The following is a 20,535-nucleotide window of genomic DNA, read 5'->3' as shown; positions in this document are numbered from 1 at the left end:
AGAGCACGATGATTACTTTTTAGAGTATTCACTTCCAAACATGGAATAACTTCGTTAGAAATATTTGTAGTTCGGGTGGAAATGCAGAAGCAATCAGAGTAGTTCTACAGTTATTTTTAAAAAAATACATAGCTAAACCAAAACGCGTGTTTGGAAGATAATTTGTTTCGTGTGCATTGTAAATGTAGTTTGATTGGAACAAAAAAGTGTTTTTAAATAACTTTGGACTTTCTTTGTACCGATGCAGAAGCAGTTGAAGAAAGTTCTTAAGAAGTTCATTCTTCACTGTTCCTCATCTTCTTTTCAGGATCTATAATAGAAACAAAATGGGAGGAAGATGCTATTCGGCTCGTTTATTTTAAATAAACAAGTACTCTTAAATTCAATTTTGCTTTCAATTTTTAAGAATGATATTAAAATTATGATCATAAATTGTCAAAATAGATATACTGTTTTTTTCAGCAACGTTTTAATCTACTCGTATGAATACAAAAAGTATATTTTAATAATCATTTTACTTTACTTTAGTTTTTAACATATTTGTTGTGAAAGAATATCGATATAACACACCAATTTTTTTTAAAGTATTATTATATCTGACGATCAATAATATCTCAAAACCATTGTTATAAAAAAATACTAAATTAATAAATACAATTTTATTCAGAAAGATTTTTTATAAGGAAAATTAGTCAAACAGTAAACCGACTTTATTTTTTTAATAAAGACAAATTCAAGTTTCAAATTTGATTCACTTAAATAAATAAAATATATATTTTCATAAGATAAACCTAACTTTTAGTTCAGGACTCATTTATTCTATAAATGCTTACCTAGACATTTAATTAAATTTACAAAAATGACTCACTTTTTAAGTTTCTTTTAAGTTTATATTTACAAATTTTATTATAAAACTTATGAATAATGAAGAGAAGTTGCTTAACAGGTGAAAGGTGGCTTCTTTACTAGATCTAAACTCTCATTCCTTCGTTACAAGTAAATTGTGTGATGTGTTGAATTAAGGTTTTTTCCATATTTAAAATCACTGAGATGATTACCAATGGGCAATGGGAATAACTAAAAGAGTAAAAACAGTGTGATGAAAAGGTAAAGTAACATACAATGGCATGCATTCATGTTTTTTCCATCCTTCTCAAACTCACAATTTCATATAAAAATTTACAATTGCAACTAACATTGATACTGATATTACACGCCATTTTGAGGGCTAAAGATTGAGCCATAACACCTCAAAGCATGAGGAAACCATTTTGTACATTGGAAAACAGACAAGGAAAAAACAATGAAGCCACACCCACCTACCATCACACACTATATATACTGATTTCTAAGTAAAACTAGTTTTCCATTCAAATTTATTGAGTTGGATCTCCACACAGAAAAGAGCATTTATGAACTTGCTATGAGGAAAAACATGAGACTAAGACTCAACAACACCCATCATGTGTCTGAGATTCCCATTATCTTCTTTTCTCCTCATTCTCTATATGTAATTTTTTATCAGCATGTTATTCTTATCTACTAGGTTGCTATCTCTGGTGCATTCATCTTTCATTTCAACCCTTTTGCAATTGCAAAGCCTAGTTATGCTGAGAAGGTGATGAGAAGATGTTCACAGTTGAGGTTCTACCCCTGATTTGTTCCAAGGTATGCAGTGCTGATAAAGTTAGTTGGATATACATGTTCTTCATATTTTTTAGGTCAGAAAGTTCTTCGGGAACCTGCATTACAGTCTCTTCATTTTCATTGATACTCACGGAGGCAAAACCATTTTCCATAAAAGTTTGACTCATTGAAGAGCACGGGCCATTGGTGAAAAGAATGCTTAGTATCACCTCACACTCCTTTACAAGCTTGTTAATTACATCAATTTCATAGAAGGGCTGCTTCACCACATCTTGGATAAAAGGTGAGCGAAGTAGAGCACCAGTTTTCTTATCGTGCTTCTTTATTATCTTCACCAAACCTGCTCTCAAAAACTCACCATCAAACTCATTCTCTATCCATCACAAATAAATGACACATGAACTGTTAATGTGAACGTGTTGTACCTTATTATTCTTCCTTCACAAATCATTATATATATTTAAAAGTTCAATCTGTTCTGATTAGTTAACTAATAGTAAAAGTTTAACACTTCAAGTATATATATATATCAATTAAAAACCAGTTGGTGAATTCTAGCTTTCATGTATGAGCTTTTAGAACATAACATGCCTGTGTAGTTGAGGGCACTGTAGTTTTCTAGCAAGACCATCTCCCCATGAAAATCTACTATTTCTCTCCCTAATGACATCAAGTCCACATTTAAATCCAAGGCTTCGACAACTCTGTCTTGCAACTCCTGCAACACAAACCATCGATTATATATATATTCATGATCTTGTTTGGACAACCCTTTTAATAGTAAATGAGTTAAATGTTTTTCATAAACTAACTGAAGAAAAAGGGTTTGTTTTAACTTGCAAAGAAACATTGTTCATTTTACCCTATTTTTACCATCTTTCTAGTAAGTGTTTATTTGAGAAGTTAACCAGACAAGTTTGGAATATAAATAATAAGAAAAGATGAATATGTATGTAAGTAGATAGTTAGTTTGTTACCTTCCCTTTGATGACATATTCTTCTTCCTTTTCAATGAAGAAAGTGTTAAACTTGTCAATCTCTAGCTGCAAGAGGTTAAGGAAGTGGTTGAGTTGGTTGGCATCCATTTGGGTTGGAGCTTGCCCATCTTCGGAACACATAAGGTTCAACTGTTTCTTCAAGATTTTGTAGCACAAGAACTTGTCACGCCAAGTGGGCAAGGTCTGCTCGATAAGGCTCTTGAGGATCTTCTCAAACTTCATGTTACGGTAAAATCTCTTATCAGGAAGATGCTTGTAATTGATTGAGTGGGAGGAGTTGAAGTGATGAAATGCAGGGTTTTATTGGGTTCGGGGATTCGAATATTCTGGCGGAGGGAATGTTGGATTTTGGATATTCTTCATGTTACTGACACGCAAATGCATTGTTTTCTCCGTCTTTTTCCTTAATGGGAGGCATAACAGTATTTGTTCCATTTCTATTCTGTTCTTTTTGTTGTCTTGTTAGAAAATGACGTTGGCCAAATCTACTACCTTAGGATTGATCACATGATGCCCGAATCTACTGTACATTGTAGCCAATGACCATATATTTATTTGTATATCATGAGATCATAACTCCTCTACTTACAAGTATCTAGCCACTTCATGCTTACACTGCTTGTTTTAGAAACTTGTGAACTCTATTTTAACGAGGAAAAAAAATATAATCTAAGTGCCTTTGATATTTTGTAATTGTGTTTTGAGGTTGTTTAAAAAATAAATATATTTGTTTTTCAACCATTCTATATGTGAATTTTATCTTTTAGTCTAGGTTACAAATGAAAAAATATATATTTTTATTTTGTATAGATTAATTAGTTAAGTAGGATATAAGATCTTATATTCTTAAATGTGTTTACACTGATTGAAATACAAATTAATAGTTTTTTTTTCTGATTAATTGATGTATCCAATTTTATGTTTAAAAATCTCTTGAATGAAGATGTATGATTATTGTGTTTTGCGGTTGACTTTTTAAGGTATTTTTCTTTATTATTTAGTTGGTCCAATTTTTTATTTTTTTTTAGTAATGTAGGATACAGTATATAACTATAAAAACGTGATTTGGTGATCTGGATTAGAGTGCTAAGACAACATGTATTAATATACACAGTCAGAATAAGGGTATCTATCAATGGATGATGATGAGATTGAGTTTATGCTACAAATTTTGGTGTTGCAGTTATGCAAAATTGTGTATTTCAATCTAATGCACAAATTTGGGTTTAAACATTCTTCTTATGGACTAAGTGAAAAAAAATTTAGAAAAAGTTTTTTTAGGAAATTAAACTAGAGATTTTAATATAATTGAATATTATATAATATTTTGTAGTTTATGTTTTTTATATTCTGGAATACATATATGATGTACAAGGTTGAGACAGTTACAAGGTTGTGGAACAATTAATTGTGGAACAATTAAGTATATTTGAAATAGGACTTCTTAACAGTGAATTTTTTATGTAATTAATTAGTTGACGAGGAATTCAGAAGAACTTACTAGATGATGTTTGTTATGAAACACAAAAGTACGTAGCTCTCTTAAGTCTTGTAGGTTAGGTTGGAAGTCTTTTTTATTGAACATTGATTTTGTAATAAGGTTAATAAAACCTTCAAGTATTCCATATTTATTTATTTATTATTTACCAAAAAAAAATCTTATATTTTTATTTGTACATCATCAATTGAGAAAGTAACTTTTCTACTTGCATTATGTGTTTGACAAATGAAATGACTCTTTATTGTATGCAAAATATCTACTTTTGTAAATTAATATTCAACATAATTATAATCTTTTGGTAAATACAATTTTATTTTTGACCACCTTCGGTATTTTAGCTGAGGAACTTCTTCGGTCTTCCCCTAAGCTATTTGGACCACCCATCTTAATCAGTAATAGAATTAGTTTAACGGTTATTTAACGTTTTTCAGTCAGGGTATTCTGGAAATAAAAATCCAAAATTGAAAATAATGCATTCTGAAAAAATAAATCTGGAAGATATTTTTATGTTTCGGATATAAAAATCTGGAAAAAATTTGGATAAAAAATCTGGAATGAAAATAATACCGAAAAAATTTATATGGAAAAGATTATTGTGTTCTGGAAAAAGAGTCCAGAATGTAATTTTATATCCACTCCATTTTTTTAAGGGTATTTTCCATTTTTCTCCTGTGATTGGGTGCATGCAGTGATATGGGGCAGGAAGCAATTGCCTCACATTTAACAGCTATCGATGTTGAACCATCACTAGTTCTGGATTAGCTCATACAGAATCCTTTCTAAGTAAAAACAAAAAAAGTACTCAATTCTATATATGGGCTTAAATGCATTCACTTTGCAGTGAAGAAAATGTTTGGGTCTGGTAACATAAAATGCAAGCAATTGCTTCCTGCACCCAATAATCAACTTTTAAAATTTTCCCTTATTCTAGAATTAAAAATAAAAATACATTCACTAGAAGAAAATCTAGAATTTTTTTTGTTTCAAAAATGAAATTTTATAATAGAATTGAAAAACCAAAATCTGATTATGAAAAAACCATTTAAAATACAAATTTATATTAAAAAAAACAGAAAATAAAATCCAAAAAATATTTTGGAAAAGAGATTCCAAAATTCGGAAAAGTGTTTTAGAAACTCAAATACATTTTGAGTTGTTTTCCCCAAACCTATTTAAAAACTACAGAAGGCAATTTGGTGCATGGTACCGAAGCAATTGACCGAGATGAATTTGGCAAAGTCTATATATCTACTAAATTATTTTCCCACGCTGCTAGGGAGTGTAATTACCAACTACGAATGACAATGCCATTTAAATCAACCTAAAAAAAATACTCACAAGTTACTCCTTGTGATTGTATTTTTCATCAACTTTAAAGCTGTACAAAATTACTTGTAACTCGTGACATACATTGCATGGGTATAAAACCAAAATGAATTTGTTCCTTTTCCATCCTTTTTTTCTTTGAGCCGTGGCATTAACTTCTGAGTTTCAAGAAATTCAACAAAAGCAAGCCAGGTTCCAAAATATACTCCTTTAAAAAAAAACCAAAATTGTGCATTACTCTACGTATATCATTCCCTAGTTTGAGCCATTAGAAAGCTTTCTCCTTGTTTGATTTTAGTTATAAGTAGAGACTAAACTTTCAAAGTGATTCAATAATATATTCCCAGCTAAGAGAACTGAATTACTTTTGGGAATCATTAAAAGAGGAATAGCACACTCACTGATGATGTATGTATTCGATTCAAATGTACTCAATGAACAAAATATAATTAGCAAGAACACTCCGAGACATTTGTTTTCATTATTTTTTCCAGTGTTGTATTTTTACTAAGCTTAATAGACCACTAATAATACATTAAAGCTTTTGGATTGAGTTAATATAAGTTCATCTAGATAAAAAAGACCAATTAAAATACTATAAATAGGTTGACATTTAGAGATATGCTATGTTCATTTATTGCACACTTACTATACTATCAATAAGCTTTGCTGACATCGTCGGATTCGAAGTGTCTTTGTTATGCACTTTACCCCCTCTCGAACAAGGAAGCCCGAAGAAGACACGTTGGCCTATTTGGAGAACCGAAAACACGAGTAGGTACAGAAAGTAAGTTGAAGAGAAACATCATTCTTTTAAGGTTATCTCGACTCTTGTAAGAACAATTATGACGTTACTCCCCAAGTCCTAAGTAAACAATTCAGCAGTACATTATATAACCCACCCAACCCAAATCTTTTTTGTGGCAAAAAACCATAATGCATACAAATTCTCCATGTCCTTTCTTTCTAACTTTTACCCTCTCATAATCTTATCCAAGTAAAATTTAACTAGGGCAATATACCCATTGATAAAAGTTCACACAAAGCCTCTTCCAAGTGCTACATAGAAAATCACAAGAGAATACGCACCTACGTCAAAGCTATTGGTCAATCCTGATTCTGAAGAATAAACATACCATCTAACCAATCAACAGAGCGATAGCATCCCAGCAAAAAGAAATTTCAAACCTCAAGCACTTCATCGTACGCTCCTAACTAGACTTCACTCATCCATTTGCACCCTGAATTTCAAACGGAAAACATTAACCAAAAATTTCAGCTGAGCTGTTTAAAGGTTTTTTCTGCAGAGTGAAGGTATAATGTATATTGCTCATAAAAAAAATTAAATTACTTGTTGAATAAGTTATACAAAAAAAGTGTCTCCTTAAAAACTACAAATGGAATTTGCACAAATATGATATAACTACCAGAAAATACGAATTACAAATTTTATGCAGTACAACTTTATTCCGCAAAATATACCCTTTTTGGAGTTCTTTTACACCTTTCTGCGATCACTAATGACTAGTTATTTCAGCTTCAAGGCATATATAACTTTTCCGATGACAACTTTAATTGACATAGAAACTCACCAAAAGCTAACACAGGAGAACACCACCCATTAGAACCAAATAGTAGTGTTGAAATATATGCAAATTGTATTTTATTGACTTTGAGGGGGTGCCAGAACAGACAATAGAGAGATGTCATACAAAAGAGTTTTCTGTCTTAAAGTAGAGATGCTACTGAAATTGCTCTCTTAAGTAGAGAGCTGCTAAACAAAAAGTTTTCTGCTGAAGAAAGTTACCGAGACACAAATAGATAATAACAATTGATAATAACAGTAGAATCATACCGAGACACAAATTGAAAACTCTTCCACAGGCAGAATTGTAATAAGTTACATTGATAATGAGAGTAGAGTCATAGACATTGAATCATTCAGTAGACAAATTGCTGAAAAACATAGCTAAGATACGCTTTTCAGTAACTACTAGCATCAAATACACGTCAAGGAATAGAATGCTCTTACTGTGTTCCTACTGCGCCTTCTTTTCTTTGTTTGAATGTTTTGGAAACTTGCTTAAAACAATACTGTGAATTTTTTTATATCGAGTCTGAATATTCCCATATATAACACACAATCTGTCGTCAACTTGGTCCTGGTACTTGTCATACAATACAGGAAGGGACAAGCTAAGAAGAACACCTGTCCAGAAAGTTATTGAAATATTAGCAAATGAATGCCAACCAAGAGAGTTTCATAAAAGATAGCCTGAACATTGAAAAGCCACAGAAGCATTGAACTTACAAATATAGATCAAAGTCAAAAAGTTGAAAAAACTACCAATGAGAGATATTGCCCACAATCCACCAACAACCTGATTCAGCAAGTTCACATAAAGAAGTGTCAACATAAAACTCTGTACCCAATGTATATTCAAAGAAATCGGGATGAAACAAGGATAAGATGAAAATATAAAACCATACCTGGAGGCAAAGCAGCAAATTCCTCTCAATCGCTATGCCATGTGCAACTGTCAAAGCCCGGTTCATCCAAATTTGCACTGCATCAGCAACCCTGGCAACAGTTTCCTCCGAGATCTCCAGATCGGGGAGAGGAGGAAGAGGTCTGCGACATTAAACAAACTCAAATCAACTTCGAATGAAAAAAGAAAGAAAGTAAATTCACCACTCCACTACAACATATTTAGTGTGACTCGGCATTCTTCTCACCGTCATTCCAATTTTCAAGTACATAAATATTCAGAACAGTCAACGAAGCATTTATATGCAATAAATTCATTTTCTAGAAACGAAATTATTTTCAATCCAATGATGAACAGTTTAAAACTTATATAACAGAAATCAAGCACACGAATCTAGCGGAGACCTTAATCCTGGAAACGCAAGATGATTTGGAGGAAGTAAAAAAATACCTATTGAGAAGGTTAGCAGCTTTGGCCCAGAAAAAGAGAATGAGGACGAGAAGCAAGAAGACATTGGCGACGAAGGACAAGAAATTGTAACCGGCTCGCTCGAACAGGTACCACAACGTGGAAGCAGATACGAGCAGCGCCGCCGCTCCACGCCAATTCTTCCACAACACCACATCAGCAACTGCCATTCGCATAATCAAATAGAATGAGAGAAAAAATCAACTCAGATATTCTTTACTATCAGATTACACCGTTGATTGTAACTACGTGTAAAGGATCGGTGAGATTGAACGAAATCGGAAAGAGAGAGAACCTAAGCCGTCGCCGAGAAGGCGGTGAACGGAAATCCGTTGAGAATCTCCCATGGTGATTGGGGAAGTTGTGCGGTGCCAGTAAAAAACTACAGATACTAGTAACAGTGCGATTACAGTTACGCTGCCTCTTTCTTTCGTTTTTGCTCATCTACTGCACAAGACGAAAACGCCATTCTTCTTAGTTCTAATGTCCCTCTATACTGGGCTGGGCCTGGGCCTGGGCCTGCTGGCCCATCAAATGGAATAGATACCATTGATGTCTTTTTTTACGATGAAAAATATGCATTTTAGAGAATAAATATTAATTTATGTACACTTACACAGTAAAACTCTTTATTTTCGTGATAATGGTGATGTCGACATTACAACATAGGGTATAAGAAATTGTGATGCGTATAGTATTTTTTTCCTTAGTATATGAATTTACAAAGCAAGCACTTTATTTTTTGTTGTAAAATGATAATAAAAAATAAGATGAAAAGAGGCAAATGATATATTTTCTTTTGTAAAATCAGAGACTAATTAATTATTTCTAGAAACTTAGAATCTGAAATATTAGTCTAATCGAATTTGAAGGGTAAGGTGAGAAATTATTCTCTAAAACTTAGTTATACCATTATGAAGGAAGATAGTTACAAATATTTAAGTTCAGCACTAATTTTGAAAAATGCGATTAAAAATTATAATTTAGAAACACAATTTTAGAACAAGTTTTAAAAAATCTCATTGGAATTATAAAAAAAAATCACTTATAAAATGTTTTTGGTATAAATATGAGTAATAAGCCCTATTCTCATACTTTTTTTTGTTAATAAAAAAAGTTAAAAGATTTTCTTTTCTTATATGTTGTTTCTCCTTGTACCAATTCATTTGTTTCTCCTTGTAGCAACTCATTTGTTTCTCGCTACGTTGATTTGTGCAACATTTCGTGTGTTACCATTTACTACATCACTAAATTCAAAGAGTTGCAATTTTTGAATAAGCTTGTAAGATTTGTTTTCTAACTGCATCATTTTTCTTGCTTGAAATCCCTTTCGAACAAAGTACCACAAAAATCACACTAGGGATACAAATAATGAGAACCCGGAGTCATGCCGGTGTTTTAACTAAGCCAGATATGCCCACCTACCACCAAAGCTTGTTTCAAAGTGCTGACTCCTCATTGTTGTCCGAGTCTCCATCACTCGAAGACTCTTGTTTCTCTCGCTGCTGTTCTCCTTCGGCATCTAGTTTTATCTTCTTCTCCTTTTTCTTTTGCTTCTTCTTTTGACGCTTTGCTCGCTTCTTTGCTGTCCTTTCCTCGGCTGCTTTTAATCTTTCCTCCCTTCTCAAACTAAATTCAGCCAACTCTTTTCTTCTCTGGTAATCTACTTCCATCCTTGCAAGACGATCTTGCTCCTTGCGTCTCATCTGCCGATACTGTCAGAAACAGAACATGAAGAACATAACAATAACAATCAGATCAACATATCCATCACCTTACCAATTAATTGACACAAACAGAATAAACCCAGATATCATGCCAGTTTAAATCCGCACTTCTTAGCAAAGGAGAAGAAAATAAAATGAACCACAACCTTCTAAAAGCTTCCTCGTCTAATTTCTCTATAAAGCACTGGTGAACTCGACAGAGCTTGACTTTCATCTTAGTAAAGCTCACACACACATGCTAGCAGCTTATATAAACTGGGCCATCACTAGTTAGATGAACCCAAGTGTGTGAGTAAGCACTTCAGAATGCAGGACTATATTATAAAATAAAAAATTATAAGATATTCCACACATAGAAGTCCGAAGAACATAACTCAGGGCAAGACACATCAAGTGCATGAAAGGATGCCTTAATATTAACGGACAAGGTTGTCAAGTTGAGATAAACTTGTGCAACTTATGTAAGCTTGTCTCGTAAGCTTGCAAGAAAATACTTAACATAAAATGTATATAAAATCCATTACCATGCATAACATAATATTCTTGACTTACCAAACACTCAACCCCATAATAAAACAATGTAGAAAACAACAATAGTAAAATGTGTAGTACATTAGCATTATATACGATCAAACTATATAAATGACTAAATCATATAGTATTTCATAAAAACACACATTTCTATAAGAAAACATTTCAAGGAGTTAATTCCTTCAAATCATTTTACCTCTAGTAAAACACTGTCACCATGGAACAGAAATTACAATTGATTTAAATTCATGGACTAGTTTCCCAACTCAACTATATGCAATTTTACACGAGTTTAACATGTTTGCTTGTGTTTGTCCTGAAAAAGGTTGAACAACAAGTTAACTATTTTCTCTCCCTGGAACCATAAACTCGTGAGTCTACAAGTTAACTCTAAAGAGTTCGACAACAATGTTAATGAAATTCAATAACAAGATAGCTTTTAAAAAATACAATGAGCAAGTTGTGTGCCCTTGATAATCCAATTTCTGGTAAGTTTATGCATTAGGCTGTTACATTCAAAATCAAATTATCAGTTGTAGTGGGTAAATCCAGAAGTCGTCCACGAGTAAATAAACCTCACAACATTGAAGTATGATGGCTTTTCCAAGCAGTTCACATCCAACTTCTAAAAACGAACCACTATTTTACTCTATAATAACGGTTAATAAGTTTTCTAAGTTTAATCACCAAATAGGAGATTAGCAAATTGTTAAACACTCAAAAACACGGTTTTCTTTGAGTTTCCATAGTCATAAGGCCAGCTTTATTTCAAATAATTTAAATCCTGCCATCTCAACCTGGCACTTGTTAACCAACAAGACACCTCGCGTGCACCATCTCATGGAACTTCTACAGTTCCACTAAATACAGAGTCTTTCCTAAACACTCTCCGAACGCAACGTGTTGTAAGGGTATCATCACTAAAATCACATTCAATCGGGGTATCACCTTAAATTGCTTTCGCTATCTCGTTTGAATCCAAAAACCAACGAATGATAATTTATAAGCAGGCAAAGCTATATCCTCAATTAAAAAAAGAAAAAATACCGTAACCCATCATCAATCGCGAGCAATTTTTATGTCTGGAGCTAACTCAAGCACAAGAGAAATTTTATTTAAGATAAAGGAAAAGCAATTGTACCTGATGGAAGTCGCCGGATCCTGAACCGGCGGAACTACCGGAAGTGTTGCTAACACGAACGGGAACATTGTCGATAATCCGTCGGAGCTTGACTTCTAGGTCCTCCTCTTCCTCCTTGAAAACGACCGGAGTATATTCCACTATCGCAGTCGATGCTGCTGCTGGCGGGAGGGGCGGCTTCGAAGTTCCTGGCGCTGGGACCATCTGAAAATCACTGTCTCTGGGTTTGCCCGTCGACATTTTGGGGATTTTCACTTTAGGCCGGAACCCTAATTCTGCAGTCAATGTTAATTTAGTTGTTCTTCAGACCCTAATTCCAAACAGTTGTTCTTCAAACCCTTCAAATTGCACGGGACAGAGGAAATAACGTGGTTGGGTCGGTTCTTCTCTCAATCTCAAAATCCCAATGCCCTCTTCAATTCGGGGCATTTCACAATTTCATTCGAAGATGGATTTTAAATAGTGATGATTTTCAAAATTTCAGGAATTTTGTTTCTACTATCTTTCTCCTAAGTTTCTTAATTTTTGTTCTACTCCCTAATCCAAGGAAAAAGATTTTTTTAACATCCAAAAAATTAAAATATATATATACTTAACAAACTATTATAATAATATTTTAAATTAAAAAATAAATAAAATATAATGAAAATATTAGTTAATTAATATGTGAAGTGTATGTATTTTACTGGACTCCTAATCCAAACATCTTACCAAAAAAATGTATACTAATGAAGTAAGGTTACGTTCTTAGTCTATTCTATCCATAATTATTACCAAAATTCTAAGCATCATTTAGTTTTAAAAATTTATCTATTTTCTTACATATAATTAAAACAAAATTTAATTATAATAGTTATATATAACTAGATGGATAATTTTTTTAAACTAAGTGATTCAATTTAAATCTGGGTGATGTTTATGAATAAAATAAATCATATTAAAAAAATATCTATAGCGAATTGTATTAATTATTCTTTCGATAGATATTTTGTATCAAAACTATTATTGAAAAAAAAAACTTAAATTTGTATTGATTATTTAATTAGAACTGAGTACCGAATTGTTTATTAAAAACAGATCAGAACAAAATAGTTTCTAATTATTTTACTCATTTTCTAATAAATTTATTGACATTTTATATTAATTAAAAGTATGCCTAAGTTACAATTTGTGAAATTTGAAAGTGTTCGGTAAAATTTGAATGTTTTATTTTTACAAGAAACATTCCCGCTTAAACTAGGTAAAAATAATTATAAAAAAAATCTTTTAAATATTTAGTGCAATGCTTATGTACTGTTTCAATTCGCGGTCATGTAAAATGTAAATAATTTTACAATATTAAATAATTAATCTACAAATATTTAATAATTAAAAAAATTACATTATATATGGTTAACTTATAAAAAAAGTACATGTTGTTTAGAATGTACACTTTTTTGCTTATACTTGACACTTATATTTAGTCATTTTACTTTATTAAACAATACTAATTTTCTTTTAATAATTTCTGTTTTTTTATCATTTATTACCTATTTGACATATAATGTTTAATGTTTAAATAATTTAACTTTTATTTTTTACTCTATTATCTTAATTCAATCAAATTTATTTTCCTCACGTTTTTTTTTCTTCAAACTCATTCTATAATCGAAATAAAAGAATGAATAATATGTATGCATCTCTGTATATGATATGATTTGCGAAGGGTTTTTTGTCCGTAAAATAGAGTGGGTCAGAAAGTAATTAGAGCCCAGTACCGAAATTGAAATCGGCCCAGGTTGGTGGTGTAGTCGTTTTACCTTTCAGTCCTTGGCCATCCCATCTCGCATCTGTGAGAGAGAGTTCGAGGTAGCTACCGGAGAGAAAAACAGAAAGAGATCGCAATCAACAACACATAACAGCACCACAAAGAATAATTGAATCGTGAATCGTTTTCAGAAGAAGAGGTAAAGGAATCGAGAAGAGAAGGAGTCACCGAAGCCGAAGATGTTACCCACAGCTTCCAAAGGACGTTCTTCTTCTTCCTCTTCTTCCTCTCGACCTAATAATCCCATGCTGCTTCCCTACCTCCGCAGAATCATCAAGGTTCCGATCTCTTCCTTTAATTTTCCGATTTCCTAGATTTACTTCGCGCTCCATTCTAAGATCCAATTCTTGCTTTTATCTCTTCCTTTCGTTTTCACATCCTAAATGCCATTGCTTAAATTACCCGCCGTGTAAGCCAATTTGTTGCTCAATTTCTCAATGTTACGGTTCTAAATGGAATAGGTTGAACTGTGCTGTGCTGATTCGTTTGTTATTCTTGTAGTGGCAACAAATGGATATTGAATACACTTTTTGGCAAATGCTTCATCTATGTACGTCACCGAAAGTTGTGTAAGTATATGTACATTAAATAATCTTCTGTCTGTCCTTCCCCTTGCTGTTAGCAATGAAATTCGCGTTTTGTCACCATGATCTAACGCAATAGCAATGTGAATTCAATTTTATGGGACATTAATATTGTGTATTCTCATGATTCTTGGTCGAGATTAACCCTTCTGCTTTGTGTGTATTTGAAATTTTCTATATCTGGTTCTCTGAATGCTTTTTTGATGTTGTTCTTGGAATGGAACTGTCCAACGGATGCAGCTATCAGCATACTAAATATCACAAACGTAAGTCTATGTTTTGTGAATATTTTTATTCTTTTGATTTATTGGTGCATGTTTTTTCATAGTGATTGGTTCACCAGTGTTTATTGAGCTTCTGTTTTGCTAGGCCAAGTTCCTTAGCTAGCATTTGTTTGCAATAATTTATAGTACATTAGGCTAGATGCTTGTGATATGTTCCCAGGGATAATAAATATTTGTCATTGGTGTAAGTATCTTACATGCAGTGTCAGATTGGAAATGCATTTAGTGGTAGATTGTCAAACTCAGAGTTTATATATAAACTTTTGGAGAATCCATAAACTTGACTTGTAGGCCTAATATAAAATGTAAGTAAAACTCCTCATAGTAATGAGGAAGAGTACAAAGTTTGTCATGGGGCAAAATGAAAGGTTCAAACTTAAGCAGTGGACAATAGAAAATAGGCAATAGAATAGTGCTCTAGTGCTTATCATCTCAGTATAGCACGGCATAATAGATTACTATGAAGAATTACTAATGGTTATATTTGAATAATGGAACACGAAGAATGTGCATTGAATCTGGACTGAAAGTACAAATAGAATGGATGATAGGGATTAAAAAACAAACTCAAATACCTCAAATTGTATTAAAACTCACTGGGTGGAACTAAACAACATTAGAATCAGAAACCAATGTGAAGTATTAATAAATAGACTATTAGACAGTATAAAATAAGGTGCACTTGGCAAACACCCTAGTCTGCAGGTAGCGGCCCTTCTCTGAGGCAGAAGCCTTTCCAGCCTCCATCTCCTCCTTCTCCTCCTACATATTCCCCTTGCTCCAGTTATGATATAATCCCCCTTTCGAACCAAATTTGCCATCTGCCCATCCTGTTATTATACCCATCATTCTACCATAAATCCCTGACTGAGAACACTTCGTTGTCCCATAAATTGACATTCGCCCTTACCATTTTCCAGATTAGTCTCTTTTCCTCAATTTGCTTTCTCTCCTTTTCCTTGTATAGACTTGAACCACCTGTGATCCATGGATAGATTATGAGATACAACACAAATGGACCTGGATTTATTTTTAAAGAAATAGAATGTGACAAGCTCTTTGACATTCACTAGTCATAATAGGTCCATACATAAAATAAATGAATAGGTTGATGATGATATAATAATATAGTTGATATTAAATACTTCAAAAAAATATTTTCTTCGTTCATGAATGAATTGCTGAAATATTTTTATAGTGTGGCTTGCTGGGTACTAGGGTAAGGGATTTGTTCTTTTGTTTCCCTTTATGTGAAATCAATGTTTTGAAGGGGGAGTTCAAGGTATTGTCATTATTTTCAGTAATTTGGGCTCATAATTTGCATCTTACATCAGACTCATGGAGTCCGTACTTAATTTGTGATTCTATTTGAGTTTTGAGAAACGGAAATCTAATGAGTCCAGTTGAGACTATAAAGAAATGAGTTTGAAGTTGAGCCTGTTTGATTACCCTGCCCAGAACACTAAACTTGTATGGCTTACAAACTGACTCGTGGTCTTGTCTTGACCATGACTAATGAATGATGCCAATGACATCATTCATTGATCCTTATGCTGAAACTCCTTTTATCTTGACTGATCAACTGATTTCACTTTGGATGAAAATATTTCTTCTCAAACAAAAGAAGTTAAGAACAATATTGTTTATTGACTAATTTGGGTCTAATCAAACTATTCCATTCCCTTTTCACAAATTTCTTATAAACTTTATACATGCATATAAGTGTTATGTGTGTGTGAGTGTGAGTGTGTTTCCTTACAACAACTGACAGACGCAACCAATGATGGGATAGAATTTAAGAATTTCACAGCTCACCTTTCTTTCATGTAAAATTACCTTTTAATGCAAGAGTTAAATCTTTTCACAGAGAGCTGCTTTTGAGGATGAGTCATGAAGAACTTTGGCTTATTATTAGGCTTGCAAATCAACTTATTTTAGTGATACATAACAATGCAAATGTTTCAGAAAAAAAAAAAAAACTGTTGGGTTAATTGTATAATTGATGTCTTTGATTTATCAAATTAGGAAATTTCATTTGGTGATTTCAAAAAATTGTTTAATTGATTTCCTTCTTACTGTTTGATATTAGAAACCAAGAATCAATGGGCACGTGATGACCCAGCATTTGTTGTGATCTGCAGTCTTCTTTTGGCAGTTGCAACTTTGGCTTATTGTGCCGCGTAAGTTTTTTAAAGCATTTGATGGTTGTGGCTCCTTGTGCACAAGCAGCTAAAATTCACTTTACTTTTGTAAAACAGAAAGAGTATGCAAATGCAGCTAATATAAATCCTTGTATTTAATTTATTTGACTGAAGGATGATAGTTTGAAAACTTCCTTTTTAAAATCAGTCTATTGATTTAGAGTTTGGTATTTGAATTTTATCAAATCATGTATCATGAACCAAGCTTGTATTGTTATTGGATTACTCATTATGTAACTTTAGTTTATATTTGTTCCCACTCTGCCTCTACTAACTTCTTGTATTGTATTTTCCAATATATTTTCAGGTATGACCATAGTTCTGCCCATGCACTACTTGTTATCTTCTCAGTGTTGTTTTTCCACTTTATATTGACTGGTGTATTTCTGGCAACCTTTTGTTGGTAAGGGTACTTCCTGTAGTGATTATTACATCCTTTTTTTTTAATCACATGATCTTGGTACCAACACTGGTTCATATTATCCGTGTATTCTCTAGGTTCCTGACTAATTCTTATCTTCGAGAAGAGGCTCCAAATAGCTATGTGGTTGAACAACGTGTTGAATGGTAAGTTCAAGAAGTTGTGCCTGTTTCATGTATTAATTTAGTTTTCTTCTTGAATTTTGAGAACATTTTCTGATATTTGGCCATGCTTGTTTAAAATGTTTGATCAATTGATAAGCAATGAAATGAATTGAGAACCCTTGTCTTAGAATTTTGTTAATTATTTTTCGATAGCTGATTATATTTGTTTTGGTTTTTCATGGAAGGATGTATGCATTTGATGTACACTGCAACTCTTTCTTCCCATTGTTTGTTTTGCTCTATGGTAATTTCTGACTCCTTGGTTAGTGTGAACTCTGTGCTGATATAGGAAGCTACAATATCTTGCATTAGAGTGATACTGATGTCTGGTCCCTTGACAGTGATCCATTATTTTGTATCTCCTCTATTGGTGGCTCATGGTTTCATTCCAGTATTGTTGTCAAATCTTCTGTTCATGGTGGGAGCTTCATACTATCATTATCTAAATTTCCTAGGTTATGATGGTAACCTTCTCTCTCTCTCTCATTATTTTTTTACTTATATTATATATATATATGTGTGTGTGTGTGTGTGTATTTATCCCAGAACTCACTGTATAAGTTGCACACACTTTTACACTGTTCAACACCCTTTTGTTAGATTATTTTATCCCAGAACTCACCAATAGATTAAAAGTATCCGTTGTATACAAAATTTTAGATTGATTCATAATTACTTGATACCTTGAATATGCACATCAAAATTATTTTAATTAATGTACTATATACATTTAAAATATATGAAAGTAAGAATCATTTAATTATCTTCATTCAATTTTTATACGATTTTACATGAACAATCTCACAATATGCACTATCTTTGGTCCTATATATAGGATCATTTTAACTGCTTCACAAGAATTAAAGAATATAGGTAAGTTAGTTAATGACATTAAATTTGTAAACAATTTGTGTAATTTTTCCATAATTACCCTTAAAACCATTGGAATTCCATTTTCTTGATCTGTTTCTACCTAGTTAATGCATGTCCATTTAAGGGATTGTTTTGTAAAAATGATAATCAATGCAGTAAACAACTTGGAGGGACTCATAAAAATAAGGCCTAAATATGTTTTTAATCCCTGTAAAATTAGTGAGTTTTTCATTTCGGTCCCTATAAAAATTTACTTCGTTTTTCATCCATATAAAGTTTAAAATAACCATTTTTTAGTATTTATAAAATGTGACAATTTTATGGTATTAGTTACGTATAATATATTTTTTTTAGTTTTCATCCCTCCAAAATTTCAAGTCCCTATTTTTAGTTCCTAGCATTCATTTTAAGATGGATAAATATTGTTTATTTTACTGATTATTTAGGAGTTTTTTTGGGATGTCATATACTAACATTATATCACAACACTATTATGCGTTATTACAGAATGACCATTCGTCCTTTTATTCAACATATAAGCCTACCATAATTCAAGGGATGAAAAATTAGTGATTTTCAATTTTAAAGTGATAAAAAAAAAAGTTACTCATTTTACAGGGACTAAACATATTTAAGTCTGAAAATAATCAAGACAAACTTCCCTTATAAGATTGTTATAGAAAGGACTGGAGGCAGTAGCTACAATTCAGTAGTTAGATCATGAAACTCACATTTTATACGAAGTTATTGATTGTGTGAGAACGATAGTAACTTACACTGGTGTAAGTTAATTTCTCGTTGAGATCAGTTCATAATACTTTTTTAGTGTAATTTCCTTCGGGTATGGCTGTATTTTTCGTGAAAAGTGTCTTAGGGCTATAGAGGCTGGATCCTCTTATTAAGCTCTTCATAAATATGTTCATTTGCTGTGATTATGTTTTAATTCTTGCCAATTATACTATAGAAATCGGTTATTGTGCGTTATTGAATATCTGCAGCTAAGTACCATTTCTTTGTTTTTTTACTCTAAAGTCCCTTTTGTATGATGTAGAGAACAAATTCTTATGACGTGTGTCTGTTGGATGTGTGGTCAGCATATTGAATAAATGTACATTAAAATTGTTTACTGAGTGTGTATAACTCTGAAACTACAAATTTTTGTTTCGAGTTTGTGGGAACTGTGAATACCGTTGAATTTATTTGATTAACATTTGTTGGTTGTAGTTCTGCCTTTTTTGGAGAGGACCACCTTTTTCCTGTACCCCATTGGCATCGTAATTGTCCTTTCTCCCATTTGTAAGTATTGAGTGGTACCATTTTTGTTCTTTCATGACGGGTTAATATTGCATCTGAACCCACTTTCTTATTTGCAGTGATTTTAAGTGGTTTCAATCCCTCTAGATACTTTATGAACATGTACTTCAGTCGACAAATATGATCATGCCAGCTAGAACTTTTGACCTATCGGTGTCCTTGAGGTTATAGAGTATTCGGAAAACTACAACATGAGAAGGCTTTTAATGAATGTTTGATTGTTTGTTTGGAGAATGCAATGGCCCAGCAATGTCTCGTTTTAGGCCTTCTAATACTACTACCAATCAAAGTTGGACTGTAGCAAGTCAGGGTAGTCAGTGTATTTTTTACAGTTATTAGATAGAATATTTGTTCAAATGAATATACTCATTGTAATGAATTTTCTTTGTCAATCCCGTAGCTTTCCTCCCGATTCCTCCAGACAAAGAACAATTTCTATTGATATATTCTTTAATGAGGTTAGATACTTACTCTGCAAATGAAAGGTCTTCCCATCTACATTAGTCCCTGTCACATAAGGAGTCATTGTTAACTTGTTGTTAGAAGCCACTCAAGCCAGGTACCAGTAAGAGTTCGTGAGGAGCTGATCAAAGCCGGGGCGGGGGCATTTTGTATGTATGATATGTGCTCGTTATGTATTTTATCTGATTGAATATTGCTTCACTGTGAGGAGTTTAGTGGTTCAATGGCGAGTAGGGGCTACTTATAAAACTACTTTAATGCGCAACTCAATTTTTAAATTAGTAGGGTAATTATGGTTGAAAAATATGTGTTTACCTTAATGTCTACGCATGTGTAAGATTTGGATGTGAGTGAGTCATCTGGGTAGAGATACTCGAGCGTGGTTATAGGGTGCTATCGAAAGTGCATGAGTGTCTAACTACGAAATATTTTAGTTTTAGGCATGAATAGTAAGGGTAAGAGCAAGGATCTTTTAATCATCTACATCGGGAATTGGGAATATCGTGGGTTTAGGTCAAATAGCTTATAGCTAGTTCTTAGACAGTCTCTGATGACTCCTTTGCCCCGAATATTGGTTTTAGTGAGATAGAACCAGGA

General features: G+C 32.7%; 4 protein-coding genes across 5 annotated transcripts; 1 reads left to right on the top strand and 3 right to left on the bottom strand.

Moving 5' to 3' along the window:
* Positions 1 to 1,183: 1,183 nt before the first annotated feature.
* On the bottom strand, positions 1,184 to 2,928 carry LOC137829567 (SPX domain-containing protein 2). The gene is made up of 3 exons (XM_068636395.2): positions 2,625 to 2,928; positions 2,239 to 2,365; positions 1,184 to 1,987 (listed from the first exon to the last, which is right to left on the bottom strand). The coding sequence occupies exons 1-3, from the start codon at positions 2,865 to 2,867 to the stop codon at positions 1,602 to 1,604; spliced, it is 756 nt and encodes a 251-aa protein (XP_068492496.1). The 5' UTR covers positions 2,868 to 2,928; the 3' UTR covers positions 1,184 to 1,601.
* Positions 2,929 to 5,861: 2,933 nt separating this feature from the next.
* Positions 5,862 to 8,974, bottom strand: LOC137828510 (Reticulon family protein). 2 transcript variants are annotated; one of them, XR_016523506.1, is made up of 7 exons: positions 8,725 to 8,974; positions 8,412 to 8,592; positions 7,963 to 8,104; positions 7,784 to 7,853; positions 7,505 to 7,681; positions 6,562 to 6,713; positions 5,862 to 6,222 (listed from the first exon to the last, which is right to left on the bottom strand). XR_016523506.1 is itself a non-coding variant. In XM_068635115.2 (6 exons), exons 1-5 carry the CDS (start codon positions 8,774 to 8,776, stop codon positions 7,512 to 7,514), a joined length of 615 nt encoding a protein of 204 aa, XP_068491216.2. In that variant the 5' UTR covers positions 8,777 to 8,974; the 3' UTR covers positions 6,265 to 6,713; positions 7,505 to 7,511. The 2 variants fall into 2 exon arrangements, 1 of the variants encoding a protein (XP_068491216.2); XM_068635115.2 differs by lacking the exon at positions 5,862 to 6,222 and having other exon boundaries at positions 6,265 to 6,713.
* Positions 8,975 to 9,717: 743 nt separating this feature from the next.
* LOC137830642 (PRKR-interacting protein) lies at positions 9,718 to 12,325 on the bottom strand. The gene is made up of 2 exons (XM_068638101.2): positions 11,829 to 12,325; positions 9,718 to 10,144 (listed from the first exon to the last, which is right to left on the bottom strand). The coding sequence occupies exons 1-2, from the start codon at positions 12,066 to 12,068 to the stop codon at positions 9,869 to 9,871; spliced, it is 516 nt and encodes a 171-aa protein (XP_068494202.1). The 5' UTR covers positions 12,069 to 12,325; the 3' UTR covers positions 9,718 to 9,868.
* Positions 12,326 to 13,511: 1,186 nt separating this feature from the next.
* LOC137828173 (UNC-50 family protein) lies at positions 13,512 to 19,868 on the top strand. The gene is made up of 10 exons (XM_068634634.2): positions 13,512 to 13,913; positions 14,137 to 14,204; positions 14,460 to 14,485; positions 16,593 to 16,683; positions 17,012 to 17,107; positions 17,203 to 17,271; positions 17,475 to 17,533; positions 17,631 to 17,753; positions 19,387 to 19,458; positions 19,536 to 19,868. Exons 1-10 carry the CDS (start codon positions 13,815 to 13,817, stop codon positions 19,598 to 19,600), a joined length of 768 nt encoding a protein of 255 aa, XP_068490735.1. The 5' UTR covers positions 13,512 to 13,814; the 3' UTR covers positions 19,601 to 19,868.
* Positions 19,869 to 20,535: the final 667 nt, after the last annotated feature.

Source organism: Phaseolus vulgaris, chromosome 7 (assembly GCF_051622355.1).
Source record: "Phaseolus vulgaris cultivar YP4 chromosome 7, ASM5162235v1, whole genome shotgun sequence".
In the NCBI taxonomy this organism is placed as follows: domain Eukaryota; kingdom Viridiplantae; phylum Streptophyta; class Magnoliopsida; order Fabales; family Fabaceae; genus Phaseolus; species Phaseolus vulgaris.
This window is presented reverse-complemented; position numbering and strand designations above follow the sequence as displayed.